The 13955-nt window shown below is 40.3% G+C and overlaps 1 protein-coding gene across 7 annotated transcripts in view; it reads left to right on the top strand.

Annotated features, from left to right (window-relative positions):
• Positions 1-13955, top strand: part of EYA2 (EYA transcriptional coactivator and phosphatase 2) — an 86489-nt gene that overhangs the window by 57913 nt on the left and 14621 nt on the right. For all 7 annotated transcript variants that reach the window (XM_032127428.1, XM_032127430.1, XM_032127426.1 and 4 more), the window contains 3 exons: positions 1425-1602; positions 3232-3359; positions 3843-3926. In XM_032127428.1, coding sequence (XP_031983319.1) covers positions 1425-1602; positions 3232-3359; positions 3843-3926 — 390 coding nt within the window. The remainder of the gene's footprint in view (positions 1-1424; positions 1603-3231; positions 3360-3842; positions 3927-13955) is intronic.

Below are 13955 nucleotides of genomic sequence, written 5' to 3' on the forward strand. Positions count from 1 at the left end.
ACCTTGATAGAAGTGTGTGTATAAATAAACAGCAGGCGCATACACACGAGGCAGATGTTTCTCAGTAGCAAATGGCTCTTCGTGTGTGGACCAAACAAATGAGTACACTGTCCCAGAAAATGCACTCTGGTTGGCCAATAATTTCAGTTCCTTCTTTGTAGGGTGATTGTTGACTTGTATTTTTAATGACAACAGTGGGCAATTTCTTTGTTGCTTCAGTTTGGGCTTCAAACATCAGCATTCGCTGGTAGAAGTGCATTTGACATATGGAGGATACCTAAAAAGGGGGAAAAGTTGGGCTTTTTTCATTATTTTGTAATATTCTGAAGGAGAAAACAGTGAAATTATCTCATTTCTTTTACAGTCTAATTGTTCTTATGACAATTTGAGTCTTTGTTCTTGAGAGCTCCCTGGTGACTGAAAGTTAATGAAATAGCTGTCACAGAAAAAGATGTAAGCTGTTAAGGAGGAAAGTGCTTTTAGTGTTTCGAAAGACTATTTATTATTTAATTTTATTTAATACCAGAGACTAATTATAATTTCTGAGGAAATAGAAGCCTTCTGCTGAAAGACAATGCCCAGAGCATGAACACAGTTCTCTATCTGGAAAAGCAAATCAGTGGACAAGGACAGGATTTGCACTTAAAACAAAAAAACAAATAAAATCTTTTATGCTTTCAGAGATATGTTTTATAATGTTTTCCAGTGTCCTGCTTTTCACAGTAAACCCACAAAACATACAAGGATAATGGTATAGGGTTCCTTTGGGAGCCTTAAAATCAAGACAAAGAGTTTTGTGATACCTCAGCTCCCCAAGGTCACTTGCGCCTCGTATTTTTAGTTCATTTTTCTGAAGGTAGGGAAGATCACTCAGGGATTTATTTATTGTGAGATAGTTGGGCAGACTTTGTTGTGAGCATTGCTGCAAAAAAATTGCTACTTTCTTTTCATTTGTTTAGCCTAACAGCTGATCAGAAAATGTTGCTGATCATGGAAAAATGCAGCCAGTTTTGCTCCTTCCCTCACACTATTCATTCTGTTCTTGCAATTTCTTAGGTATTTTGTTGTTTACAAAGATTGTGTGTTCCATCATGGCCTTTTTCAGAAAGCTGCTCTACTTACATAAAATTGTTAAACTCTGTAATACAAAATGTGTCAGCACTGATAACTAAAATCCTATAAAAAAATCAGAATTTGCCAGATTTCTGACCTCTTGTTGGTCAGTCAGTCATAATAAAATAGGAGTATATTTGGGAGAAGCAGAAATGTAATGTCATAAGTGAATGAAATGCAGTTCTTTAGTGAAGTATTCCTGAGCCATGACTTGCTGCATGCACAAGTAACCCTGCTTTTGTGGTGGCTTACTTGTTTGTAAGATAAAACCAGGTACATGTGAGTTAGATGTTTCTTTTCTTTCCTCCAAGGAATATTCATCGTATCCCAGCTTCCCCCAGAGCCAGTACTCGCAGTATTACAGCTCCTCCTACAACCCCCCGTACATGTCTGCAAACAGCATCAGCCCCTCGGCCATCCCCACCTCCACCTACTCCCTGCAGGAGTCTTCCCACAACATCACCAGCCAGAGCACAGAATCACTCTCTGGTAGGTGCAGCTCATGTGTTCCCAGGCTGGCAGCCTCAACCATCTGGAGACATAAACACTACAACCTTCTTGTTGGGGTTTTTTTAAAAATATCTATTTACATGGATAGCTCAGATTTTCTAGCACTTAACGGTTCTTACACAGGGGTTTGAGAAGAGATTGGAATATCCAAGGTCTCTAAAACCATCCTATGTTGTTTTCCTGAGTATATGGGGTTTGATCTCCTCTAAGGTAGTACAGATGGATAGGACAATGTCATGCCAACCCCAGATCAGTACTGAGGGCTGACATGGGTAGCAGTGAAACAAACAGCCATGCTCTGAAAAATTCTCTGTTTCCTCAGTGTCTGATGACTTTTTAGCCCATATGTCTGTCAAGGATTGTATTCACCTCTTACAACAACATTTAATGTGTGCATTCATAAACAAGTACATCAAGAGAAAGTCCCTCTCTAAAAAATCTACACGAACTGTGTGTCTAAATTGAAAGTTCAAGATGAATTCCACAGGAAAAAAAAAAGCTTCAAAATTTGTGGCCTCTCTTTGAATGCTTAATTTTTAAAGTTTTAAAGCTAAGTAGTTTATGGAATTACTGGTGGATTATCCCCCAGTGTCCTGTTCAAGAGCAATCTTCAGATATCACTTCCCTACTAGTTTTCATTGGTGTGCAATAACATTTATATAAAACACCACACAATTTGTGGATGATCACAGTACACACCCACTGAAGGTCTGCTGACTTACCAAACAAATCTGAACATCTGTGGTTGCTCGAAAAGAAAAATAAACTAGTATTGTTTTTTAAAAAGAAGTGATCGCAGACTGCTCTAAAAGCAGTTGGAGGATTTTCTGTTCCTTAGATCTTATCTCAGCCTTTTTGAGAAAGGATGATTTCAAAAAGGCTTGTTAAGCACAATCCCAGCTTCTCTGAAGAAGAATATGGTTATTCTAGGGAGTTGCAGAGGCCACAACTTAGCAAGGTGTAAAGAAAAATGTGTTTGAAAAGGATTTGTAATCTAAGGTAAGTGAAACCCAGACAGGTCTATGAAACTCAAGCCAATCAAAACAGATACTTTATACATGGGAAGTTTACTTTTAACTGTCTCATCTCAGTTATTTCTAAAATACTATCCTCTCAGAAATGGGGTAAGGCTCAACAGGTTAGTTCTGTATTTTTAAATAAAAGTCGAAAGTGTATTTTTAATCATGAACATTCATCAAATTTAAAAAACAAAAACAGAAAGAATTTTTTAAAGTTTCAGAAGTGTAATTGGTCTTGGATTCTGTTTCTATTGCCTTTCTAATTTCTGTCTTTGAAAAGAATGGGAGGGAGTAAAATTCCAAAAGTTTTTTCTTTTCAATGAAAATTTTGGTAAGGTTTTTTGAAGTGACATGTCCTTTTTAAAATGTTATATATGCGATTTTGGTGATTTTTTGAAATTGTTTTAAGAAATCTTAGGATTTAAAACTTATTTCTCTAACACTGATAGGTATTAATGTGAAAAGAGTAAGATTTTCTCACGGTGTTTTCACAGTGTTTCTGTTGCTTTTCAAGAAAAGATTTCGTGCTCTAATTACAATGACACAATGCAAAATTTAAGTTTACAATGGGATTTCTTTTTCCTAATAGGGGAATATTCAACAACACCAGCAAAAGATATAGAGACAGAGAGACATCACAGAGGGTCAGATGGCAAGGTACGAGCCCGGTCAAAAAGAAGCAACGATCCTTCCCCTACTGCTGACAGTGAGATTGAGGTAATAACTTTAATTTATATTCCTTTGGTAAATCCAGCAAAGATGAACAGTTGCCTGTGTTAGCAAATCCCAGAGACAGAACAGAATTAGTAATACAACTGGAACCTGCAGACACGAGTAGTCAAAACAATTGCTCAATTTCTGTGTTATCAACATCTCAAGCTATTCTTCATATGTACCCTTTTTTTTTCCCTTTGGGCTTTTTGTAAGTCTGATGTCTTGTTCCCCTGACTTGACAGGCAATGAGGGATTTCTGTGGTTGTTAGGAGAGCAGGCTCTTGGGATGGCCAGCACATACATAGTTCCAAAATTCCTGATGTTTCATTTTGCCTGTTTTCACAAAACATCCACAGTCAGTGCTCCAAATGGCTTGAGATCTTAAAAATCTCTAGTCCAAGAGGACATATTTCCTGACTGAACCTGTTCTTGCAGTTGCTTAATATGTAACTATATTTCTTTTTTCCACCCCATCTGTCATCACAGCGTGTGTTTGTGTGGGATTTGGATGAGACGATAATTATTTTTCACTCCTTACTCACGGGAACCTTTGCATCCAGATATGGGAAGGTAAAATTTAATTTTTTTAGCATTACTGCTTGTCCAGCCAAATTGCGTCGGGAACTGTGGGGGCAGCTAATGAGACAGCTTTTCAAACAGATGCTGCCCCTTTTATTCAGACATATTTGTATAAATGTGTCCTGCAGTATTTCCTCCGAACATGTGAAAATTTCATTTTCCTCCCTTTCATGTTGCAAGTAGCCCCTTGTTTTCCCAAAGCTTCAGCTGCTGCTTGCTGGGATGTTCTTCCAGTGTCTGTCTTCTGCAAGAAAGAGCATCCAGCAGCCAGACAGCATTAACTCCAGCCTGAATGAGCTAACACTTCTTTTGTTAGACCAGAGTTTTCTTATGAATCTCAGACAATTTTTTAAGAGAGGTTTTGTGTTCATCAGTCCAGGTTGCCATGAAGAACTGGCTGTGCTTCCCACAGAGCTGCTGAAGCTCACATTCCTAATGGGGTTTCAGAAGCATATCTAGCTAACCATGCTTTAGATACCGTCTTTGAAATACAGGCAATTTCATTTTTTTAGGTAGCTGTCTGTGGCTGAACAGCCTGAACTTGGCTGCTAAGGAGAAAACACTGGCTTTTGGATTTAGTACCATGTGCTTCAATTTCTTCCAGAGGCAGCTTTTTATGATAAACACCTAAGTCACTTTGAATTACAGAATGTCAAACACTTTTAAGTGGGTAGAAAAAAAGACAATCTCATTACCTAATTAAAGGTGGATGACCTAGTAGGCAGCTGTTTCCACACATGGCTTTGAGCACTCAGCTTCATCAGGAGACTGGAAAATAACCCAGCTTCTCTCCAGAAGGCAGAAATATGATTTGACATCATTTCATGGCTTTACCAGCTGTACTTTTTTACGATGGTTATAACAAGCTGAATGTGTAATTAGTAAGATAGATTTATTGTTCACTGTTAGATGTGCACAGTTATAAAGGATATAAAATGGTGTTTGTGGTGTGGAAGTCTACTGCAGCACTTGGAATGCTGCTAACACTTCTAACAGCACCCTCTGAAAACCAAGCACGTGTTTTCAGGCAGGGATTTATTCAGACCCCTGTTGTACAAGGGAATTGAAGTGGTTACTTTTCCCAGAGAACATAATGCACGAGGCGTACGTGTGTGAGCTCAAACCTACTGCCTACAAACCCCACAAAGAATTAGGCAGGATCAGGAAACAAACTTAGGCTTTGCAGATCTGCTCTGTGGTCAAACTTAGCCTTGGGTAGGGGCTGCTGTATTTATGTGGAGAATTCCCTTAAAGGGCTGACTTTGTCCTAGTACAGAACCTCTGAAGCAGATGCCTTCACCTGATGCCTCCTGCACATATTTAGGGGGTGTAGAGTTGGAACCTGCTGTGTGGGGGCTTTTGTTGGCTGTCTCCTTTATACTAATTTAGAGAATGATATAAACAGGAATATTTTTTTGAAAGAATGAATCACTTTTTCTATGAAATTACAACAGGTTCCTTGAGAAACTTCTCTAGAAGGACTTTTTTCTTTGCAGTCCTTCATTTGTTTCATCAGTATTAAATTCCTCAGGACTCTGCTATAAGGGAAATGGTTGTGTTATAAAAGTATTATAGGCTAGTGGCTTGATCCAAAGACAACTAGAGGCTTTGGTGGGCTGTGGAACAGACCTTAAACCAGGAGGGAAATACAGCACACTCAGAGAGGCTGTCCTGGGAACTGTTAAAATAGGAGCACAATTCAAAACTATCAAGTACAAGTGAAGCAGCCAGAGGTTAAGAGTTTCAGAATCTTACTTCAATAGCATAGGAAGTGTTAACCTCAAAGTAAATTGAGTATCAAACCCAAAATTCTCCATGAAAGATTCACATGCCTGTAATTAGACATGCATATGCTTATAATTAAATCTCATACATGGAGATCTTGGTTCACTGTGTCTTCCTTCAGAAAAGGTGTCAGTTTATGTGATCTTGGCCATTCTCTTGGCCAACATTTTTGTCCCAGTATCATCCTGTCTGTTGCACTGGTGGAGCTGCAGGTGCTCAAAGAATTAGTCTGTAAAGTTGTTCAAGCTGAAGAGTAACACCTCTTTCTGGGGTGATTTTTCTTGAAGGATGGGAGGAGGAACACCAACTACAGCTTCAGAGGTTTGGGTCTAAACTCCTGTGTTCTTAAGCTACTTAATTGCAAGTGGTTGTGTGTGTTGCCCCTTCCTTGGTGATGGCAGCAACAGGGAGCTGTCCAAAAAGTGAGGGGGGAAAAAAAAAGAGGAGAAAGAACTCACAAAAAAGTCATGTTATTAATGGTTAATGCTTCAGTGCATGTTTTCAAAGGACTGGTATCAAGAAAGGGAGCACTGGGTGTGTTGTTTTCTCTACCTTGAGGGAGCTCTCTGAAGCCAATACCTTTTCTCAGTATTTTTTATTGTTCCAAGGATGTGTATTCTTGTTCTGTGTTGCATCACTTCTTGGGATTGTAGGGTCCAAATGACTTGTGAGTAAAGTAGAACCTGGAGGTAAAATTCATCTTTACATGCAAGATACTCCAAAATCCTGGAATCAAATGACGGATTTTATTTTAGTCTGGACTTAGAGATTTGAACACATAGGACTGTCTGAATCCTTGAATTGCATTGGATCTTTATCAGAACTTTGACAGTGTCTGCTGATATCTGGGAGTTCAGATCTATAAAATTCCCTGTAAGAATCATACAATTATTGAGATTGTTCAGCATTTGGAATTAGCTCAAATTAAGAAAAAATATACTGCAAAAAATTACAAAGCACATTATGTCCCAGTTTTAAATCAGAGTCACACAAAGTCATGCTCTAGATGTTGGTTAACTTTAAGTGAAAGGTGTTTAGATCCCCTGTGTTACTCTGTGTCCCTGGGAGCTGGTAATGTGTGGTTGCTTTCCCTGGAGCAGCCACTCTGCATTCAGTGAGGCCTTGCAGTGTGACCCATAGTTACTTCTTTGAAGTAGAGTTTTCTGTGACAGCCATGGTTTTTTAATGCTTTTGTGTTTCAGAAGTGGCAGCATGAGGTTTACTCGAGTTGTAAGCAGACAGGTGTGGGTGAGGCGCTCAGGTTTCCAGCGTGTGCAGACATGGGCTTTGCACCTCTGATGAGAGACTTGCAGTGACCTAGGAGAGGGTCCACCAATGATAGCGGGACCTCAGGACAGAGTAGCAAAAGTTTCTGCTTGACCCTGTTGAGGACAGGACATAAATATGATTTTCTAGTATTGAAACAAATGTTATAGCTGCTGTATGCTGGCTGTGAACTGCACTGTCTTGTCCTCACCAGAAATGATGTTGTGGATCTAAGAAGCTTTATTCCTCAAAAGTTTTGCTGGCTGTTACGTGTTCTTATAAAAAGTTTTCCTTTAAATGAATGATAATTTCCAATTTAAAAAAAAAACAGTCATTGAAAAGTTCCTCCTTGGCTCTACTCGAGATCCTTGTAAAATCCTAGGTTTGATTTTCTAATTTCTTTTTTTTTCCCCTTCCCTGCTTTCACTGAATGCTTCAAGTAGCTTGTGCTTTTCCCTGCTTTGTTCTCTCACAGGACCCTAAAGCCAGGACCTGATTGAAACACCATGGGGATTTAATCAAATCTGCTGGTGCTTCATGCTCCTAATGGCCGGGTCTGTCCTTTACTACTTTACAAACTGAGAAGGAATAAAACCCCATTTTATTGCTCGGCTGTTAAAAACTATTTGTAGAAGTTGCTAAGGTTCAAATCAAAAGCGGCCTCCCTTGAGAACTATTAGTTAATTCTAAGTGCCAGGGCATCGCTTTTTTTCTTCTCCTCTCGCTTGAGATGTGGCCTTATATCAGGACTGCTGTTCAAACATCTGAGAGTTTTCCATTCCTTTGACAAACATGAGCCAAAGTGCTTAAGGACATCTGTTTATTTTATTTCTTTAATGAGAAAACCTTCCAATTTCTTACTGGCTCAGCTGTGTTTATTTACATTTTGTTAGTCATATGTGTGGGGCACCTTGGGACATTAAAAACCTGCAGAGGCCTGTGCTGAGGGCTGCTAGCAGGCATCCTGGTCAGAAAGGCAGAGTAAGCCCTTCCTAAGGAAAACACAGTCCTTGGAACTCCATAAAATAGATTTTGAAAACAAATAGAGCCTAATTCACTCAGTAGATCATGGATTAAGTCAAGATGAATACAATTTGGAAAGGATTTTCTGAGGAAGTTGGAGATTTTTTTACCCACTGGAGGCTAAACCTTGTGTTTAATGCCTTTTTAAGTTAAATTAAAAAAGCATTCAATCACTGCAGGTAATAAAGAAGTCTGTTACTTTAGACATGCTGCTATATCAATTATTTAGTTCATTATGGGAGAGAAGGGAGTAAATAATTCCAGCCATTTGATTGTTTCAAATGTGTATTTCGGGAGCAAACATCTGTGTTTATCATCTGTACTGCTTGATGAGAAGCAGCAGCAGGAACAGCAAAACCAGATGCCCCAGCAGGTTGGAGGTGGGCACAGGAGATGCTCTGAGCTCCTGTAGATGTAACCTCTTGTACTGGAGCTTAGGAGAGCAGGGGGGGTTCTGAGCAAAGTGCACATGTGGCATTTTGGAACTATTAAAGGATTATTTTTGACATAAAATACATATCAGAAACGATGCTGGGTTGTTAAACAAGCTTGAGGAAAGGGAACCTGCTTTACAGTATGGCTGAATCAGGGCTGCAACTTCAAGGGGAAAGGTTTGAAAAACCAAAGGGACATGGCTTGTTTTAGGCAGCTGCATGTGCAAAATATGTCATTGTGCTGAGGATTACACTCCATGATGTGTTTCCACCAAGCTTTCCAGAAGTTGGGTATTTTTCACAGGGCTATCAAGGGCTTTCATATAGAAATACAGTGACTTTCCTGTGTTGAGGGGAAGGAAATGAAGATTAATTTGGTTTAAATTCCACTCCCTTTTCTGAAATGCATGCCATGAATAGTAAAAAGAAATTATTTGTAGGTTTTTGGTCATGAACCTTTTGTATTACTAAATGAAAATAATTCCCATTTATCCTCAAGCATCATGACCCAGCTTTTAACCTGTATTTAAGTACAGTATTCCCACAGGACTGGAATCCACTTCAGACTTGATGGGTTCAGACACTGGATCAATTAGTGTGGTCTTTGCTGCCTGTCCCTAAGCATAGTTCCTTTGGAGAGGGAGGAGGGCCTTTTCAACCTCAGTGTGCCCTTAAATATGAGGATTTAGTGGCCTGTGTGCCCATTTGCTTATTAGAATAGTTTCCAGCCCTATGTGAAGAGACACATGACAGTAAAAGGAGTCCTTCAGTACCCAGTAAGAATACTTTGAAGTACCCCTTAAATCACAGTAAGGGTGAATATGAAAAGTTACCTGAAGAAAAGGGATTCAGTTACATTTGCTCTCCATCTATCATGGACTTCTCACAAGGTCACACTGTGCTGTCTGTTGACACTGTTCATTTAAATTCAGTAGATTGTCTAATAAACCTGGATGTATCAATGTTTAGGTAAACAGTGGCTTTATTTTGGTGGGAAAAAGTTTGGACCCCGAGAAACTGAGAGGTTCTGTTTGAAAAGGGATGATCCTTTTCAAAAAAGCCCGAAGTGTAGTCCCTTAAGTAAGTCACTTCTGAAAATGGCTTTTAGCTCCTAACTACTTTCGTTACTTTAAACAACTTTTCTCACAAATACCCACTCTCCCTGGGAAAGCTCTGAAAGGCTCAGTCTGGTTGTAGCCTGTGTTGTTAAAGAGATAAAATTGCAAGCTAAGCTACTTAGGTGTAGTTAGTAAAGGAGTGAAATGTGGTTTCTTCCTGAAAAAGACATGGATTTACTTGAACTAGAACTCGTACACATGGGTAATTTCCCATTATTATGGGAAAGTTTTGTTCATGTCTCAAATTTTGATCAAGGTATAAAATGTTACATTATTCTCACAGACTTTTTTTGTTCAAACATGTGGCCCTGGTATTTGTGTCTTTGATTTTTTTGATTTTTTTTTTTATGCTACAACCAAGCTGGTCCATTTTCCAGGCGTTTCCAAGTAATTAAACCCAATTAAAACTATTAAATTCTTTCTTTTGGTGACAACTTTGTTATTAACAGATAACCACAAGGAGGAGATTTAACTTGGAAGGCCCTTGATTGTATACTAATCCGTCTCTCACCTCTGGCTGACACCTGTGGCAGATAAACCCTATAGAATAGGAGTCTGAAGAATACTCTTAATTAATACTTTCTTCCTTGTAGAAAAGTAATTATTTGCTCACGGCATAAATAGGTATTTGGCAGGGATTTAAAAGGACTGATTAGTTTTAAATACTAGGGCTTTATGCTGGTAGGGTTTTTAAGGGAGGTGATGGTGTCTGAATCCAAGATCCACGCTCAGAGGGACTTTGCCCTAACAATTTGAATGTCGAGTTAATTGTCACGTTGCTAAAGAGAAGCAGAGTCAGACAACAAGCAGATTTGTTATCTGTCTCAAAGGAGCCAGCTCTGCCCCTTTGCTAATGGCCTGCAAGTCTGAACAGGGTACCTGCAAGGCAGAGGCTTGGAGAGGGCTTTGGATCCAGGATTGGAGGCATGAGTGACTTGCACTTGAGAGATTGCCAGAGATAAGTCTGCTTCCCTCTTCCTTTCAAAATTACAGTGTGCAGGAAGGGAGAGCTGGCTGTGGACATGCAGCTTGGATTAGTTCCAGGTGTTAACAAATACATGTCCTTTTAATGGATATTCTGGGGCAAGTGTAAGCAGTGTATGAAAAATCAATCTCCGTGTTCCAGCAGATCTGTGGGAAGGTGGTTTTAGTGCAGAGCCTTTGGGGAGGATGCTGGTGGGGCAGTTTGAGTGTGACTCAATGCACAAGGGCTTCTGTGGAGGTAGAGCCAGTACCTGTAGCAGTGAAGGTACAGCAGTGAAGGCTTCTGTGCACGTCAGCTCCTGGAAGAGGGTCTAGGACCCAGCACTGTGCGTGTTGCAACATCCTGACAGCAATTTGTGCCCACATTTGGTAGCCTAAAGCTAATTTGGGTGTGCATGCACATTCTGCGTTCCCTTTGCTCTGCTAAAATACAGAGTAGTGGGAGTTTCATGTGGTGTGAGCAGAGCTACCCTCCCACTGCTGTCATAGGGAAATATTTGTTCTTTGCTCTCCTCCAGTTTTCATGGAAATTGTCTTTAAGACAAACTGAAGGCTGTTCAACAAGCTCCTTTTAGCAATCTTCTGACATATTATTACTTGAAATGAAGGTTAAAAATGAAAACTAAAACAGAAATTAATCTTATTTAAAGGCAAGGTGTTATTAACTAGGAGGACATAATTGAACTCAAATTGTAATTTTTAGAACACAGTTCACTTCAAATGTAGAGAACTAGTTCAGGGGTTAGAAACAGTGCATGCAAGTGGCCAAACTAAAAGCAACACTGGCAGCAAATATGTGAGCTTGGGATATGAAAGAAAATGTGCTTCTTGCTGAATGGATGCTTTTGTCTTCCTTTACAGCATGTTCCACAGGCTTCTGCTGCCCATGTTTTCCTCTAGCAGGACTTTGTGCTGATCAGGCAGCAAAAGTAGCAAGTGGATATGGAGCTGGGAGTTGTCAGTGCTTCACTTACAGTGGAAGTGACCTTGCTCACAAGGTGTGACCATTGCCAGCAGCAGGCAGTACCCATCAGGCCTTAGCTGAAAGTCACAGGGGTGACAGAAACAGCAGAGACAAGATGAGCAAGGATGCTCTTTAGGGAACACATTTCTGATGAAAATTATTGAGAAATGACTTACCTAACTCTCTGTATGTTTGTATGTTTTGATCCCTTGTTGTTTATGAAGGAGTAGTAGGGAATGGGGGCTTTTTACCTCTCAGTTCTCTCAAGGTATTCCCTAAGGAGAAATGGGCAACTCTGAAGCTGTGACTCCTGTTCTTTAAAAGTGGCAGTGAAGGGTGTGTTGAGAAGGTTGTATTCAGGAATGAATAATTTAGAATGATCACTTCCCTCCTGATGCTTGTCTCCCACAGCCATTGGAAGAAGCTGTTCAGGCTGTGCATAGGAGGATCAGGAATGCTTGGTCTCAGCACCAGAGGTTTGCACTAAAAGTAATTTGTGGGGCTGTTTAATTTTGACCCTGAAGGAAACTCCACCAATAGAGCATGGCAGAGGTGAGGCATGTGGGGATACACCATGCTGCTGGAAGTTTTATTTACAAAAGGAGTTTATTGCCTGTTTTCTACCCCTGCCTCTCATTGTCCTTGTTTGTGAAAGCATGACTCGTAGGTTAGCAGAGGGAGGACCTCGCTCTTCTAAAGTTACTAAACAAGCAGTGAGGGTTGAGTTTTTAGATTAATCTGTTTTCACTGTAAAAAGTGGTTCCTGGAGGAGATTTGATTTCAGGCTGTCTGTGGTCCTTGGGCTTCACACGCATCAGGAAGCATTGGCTGGCTCTGTTAGTCAGGAAGCTTGTTCCCAGGGCTCCTGGGCATACTTTTCCTGCAGAAGGACGTTAGCAGGGATCCCTGGTAACTTTACATTGCTCTGCTGAGCTCACACTGCTCCAGCACAGGCACTAACAGTCCACCAGGGCACCACTGGCAGCACAGAGATGTCCTTTAGTGGCACAGGATTTCTGTGCCTAGGAAGAGCACTCCATCAACATCTTCAAACAAATGTCATAATCCTCTTTCCAATTACTTACACACTGTGCAGAGAATTTGGATATACTGATCTCATTTTGGTGCTTTTCTGTCAGCCTGATTTTCCTGTTTATTCCTACTTGAATTGACAGCTGTAGCAACTGTGTCTTTCCTCAGGGTGGGTACAGCCTCTGGCACAGAGGGGTTCAAGTCTGGCACTAGTGCTTCTAGATGCTACAGTAATGCAAATAAATAACTGCTGGAGGAGTCCGGGCCTCGTGCCTCTAGACACCTCTGTCATACTGGGAGTGCTGGTTGGCCTTATAACTTCATCAGCCTCTTTAAGACTTGGAAGTGTGCCTTGCTGTGGAGGAAATGTCCATACTGTGGAAGCAGTGATGCCAAATCATTTCCCCAAACAACTTCCCCTCTGGGTGGTAAAGTGCATTTTTCTGTTTTGTTTTCATTCCATCATGTTCTGTATCTCAAGAGAATGATCCCCCCCCCCCCACTCATCTGCAGTTTGGTTTACATATTGTTTAGTTAAAGAGAAGGTAACTTCATACACTGTGGAAATGTTTCCTACTCCCCATTAGTGATTAATACCAATAAGGCTAAAATGAAACTTAGAGGATAAATGACAGATAGCAACCAATGAGATTTCCTGAAAGAGTTTTAAAAGCTAATAATCCTTGAAATGTATAAAAATAAATTGCTTCATTAAAAACTCTTTTACAAAATAATTTCTTCCTAGCAGCGTATTTTCTTGAAAACAGTTCCCCCGTGTAACTACACCTGGGTAGTAAAATTTGATTCAGTGCTGTTCCTATGGGGCCACAGTCAAATGCCCTGATTAGGCCTGTGTCCCTGTGCCTCATCAGGGGAGCAGGTTTGGGGCTTAAAATGAGAGATGTTCAAGACAAGTCTGTTGGAAGTTTTTACTTTTTGCCCAGAGACAGGGCCCTTGTTTGTGGGACAGCAACAAGTGTGTTTAAACGTGAGTGACAGAGCTTCTCTGTAATGGGCACAGTGCTTGTGAGTCACACACATGGCTAAAACCACAGCCATTCTGCTCTAATTGAAGAGAACTTCACTAAGAATGTGTAATAATTAGCTTAGTGTGTAGTACACCATCCATGTCAACAGCATCTGCCACAAAGGTTGATTGAGATGTACTCACCCTCCCAACATTGTGCTCCCTGTTAGAGCTCCTCAGTCAATTCATTACTGTCCTGTCACACAATAACAGGACTCCACAGAAATCTGCAGGAAATTAGAGTAGAGACTATGCTTAAGTGGGTCGTTTTCCTCTACTGAAGTCACACCCCATGCTAAAGCAAGGCAGATTTACACATCAAGATGAGAGATCCCTGACCTATTGAAGATGAACTAACAACAAAAAAAATTCTGTTGTGGGAATGTG

This window comes from Corvus moneduloides, chromosome 17 (genome assembly GCF_009650955.1).
Source record: "Corvus moneduloides isolate bCorMon1 chromosome 17, bCorMon1.pri, whole genome shotgun sequence".
NCBI classification, from domain to species: Eukaryota; Metazoa; Chordata; class Aves; order Passeriformes; family Corvidae; genus Corvus; species Corvus moneduloides.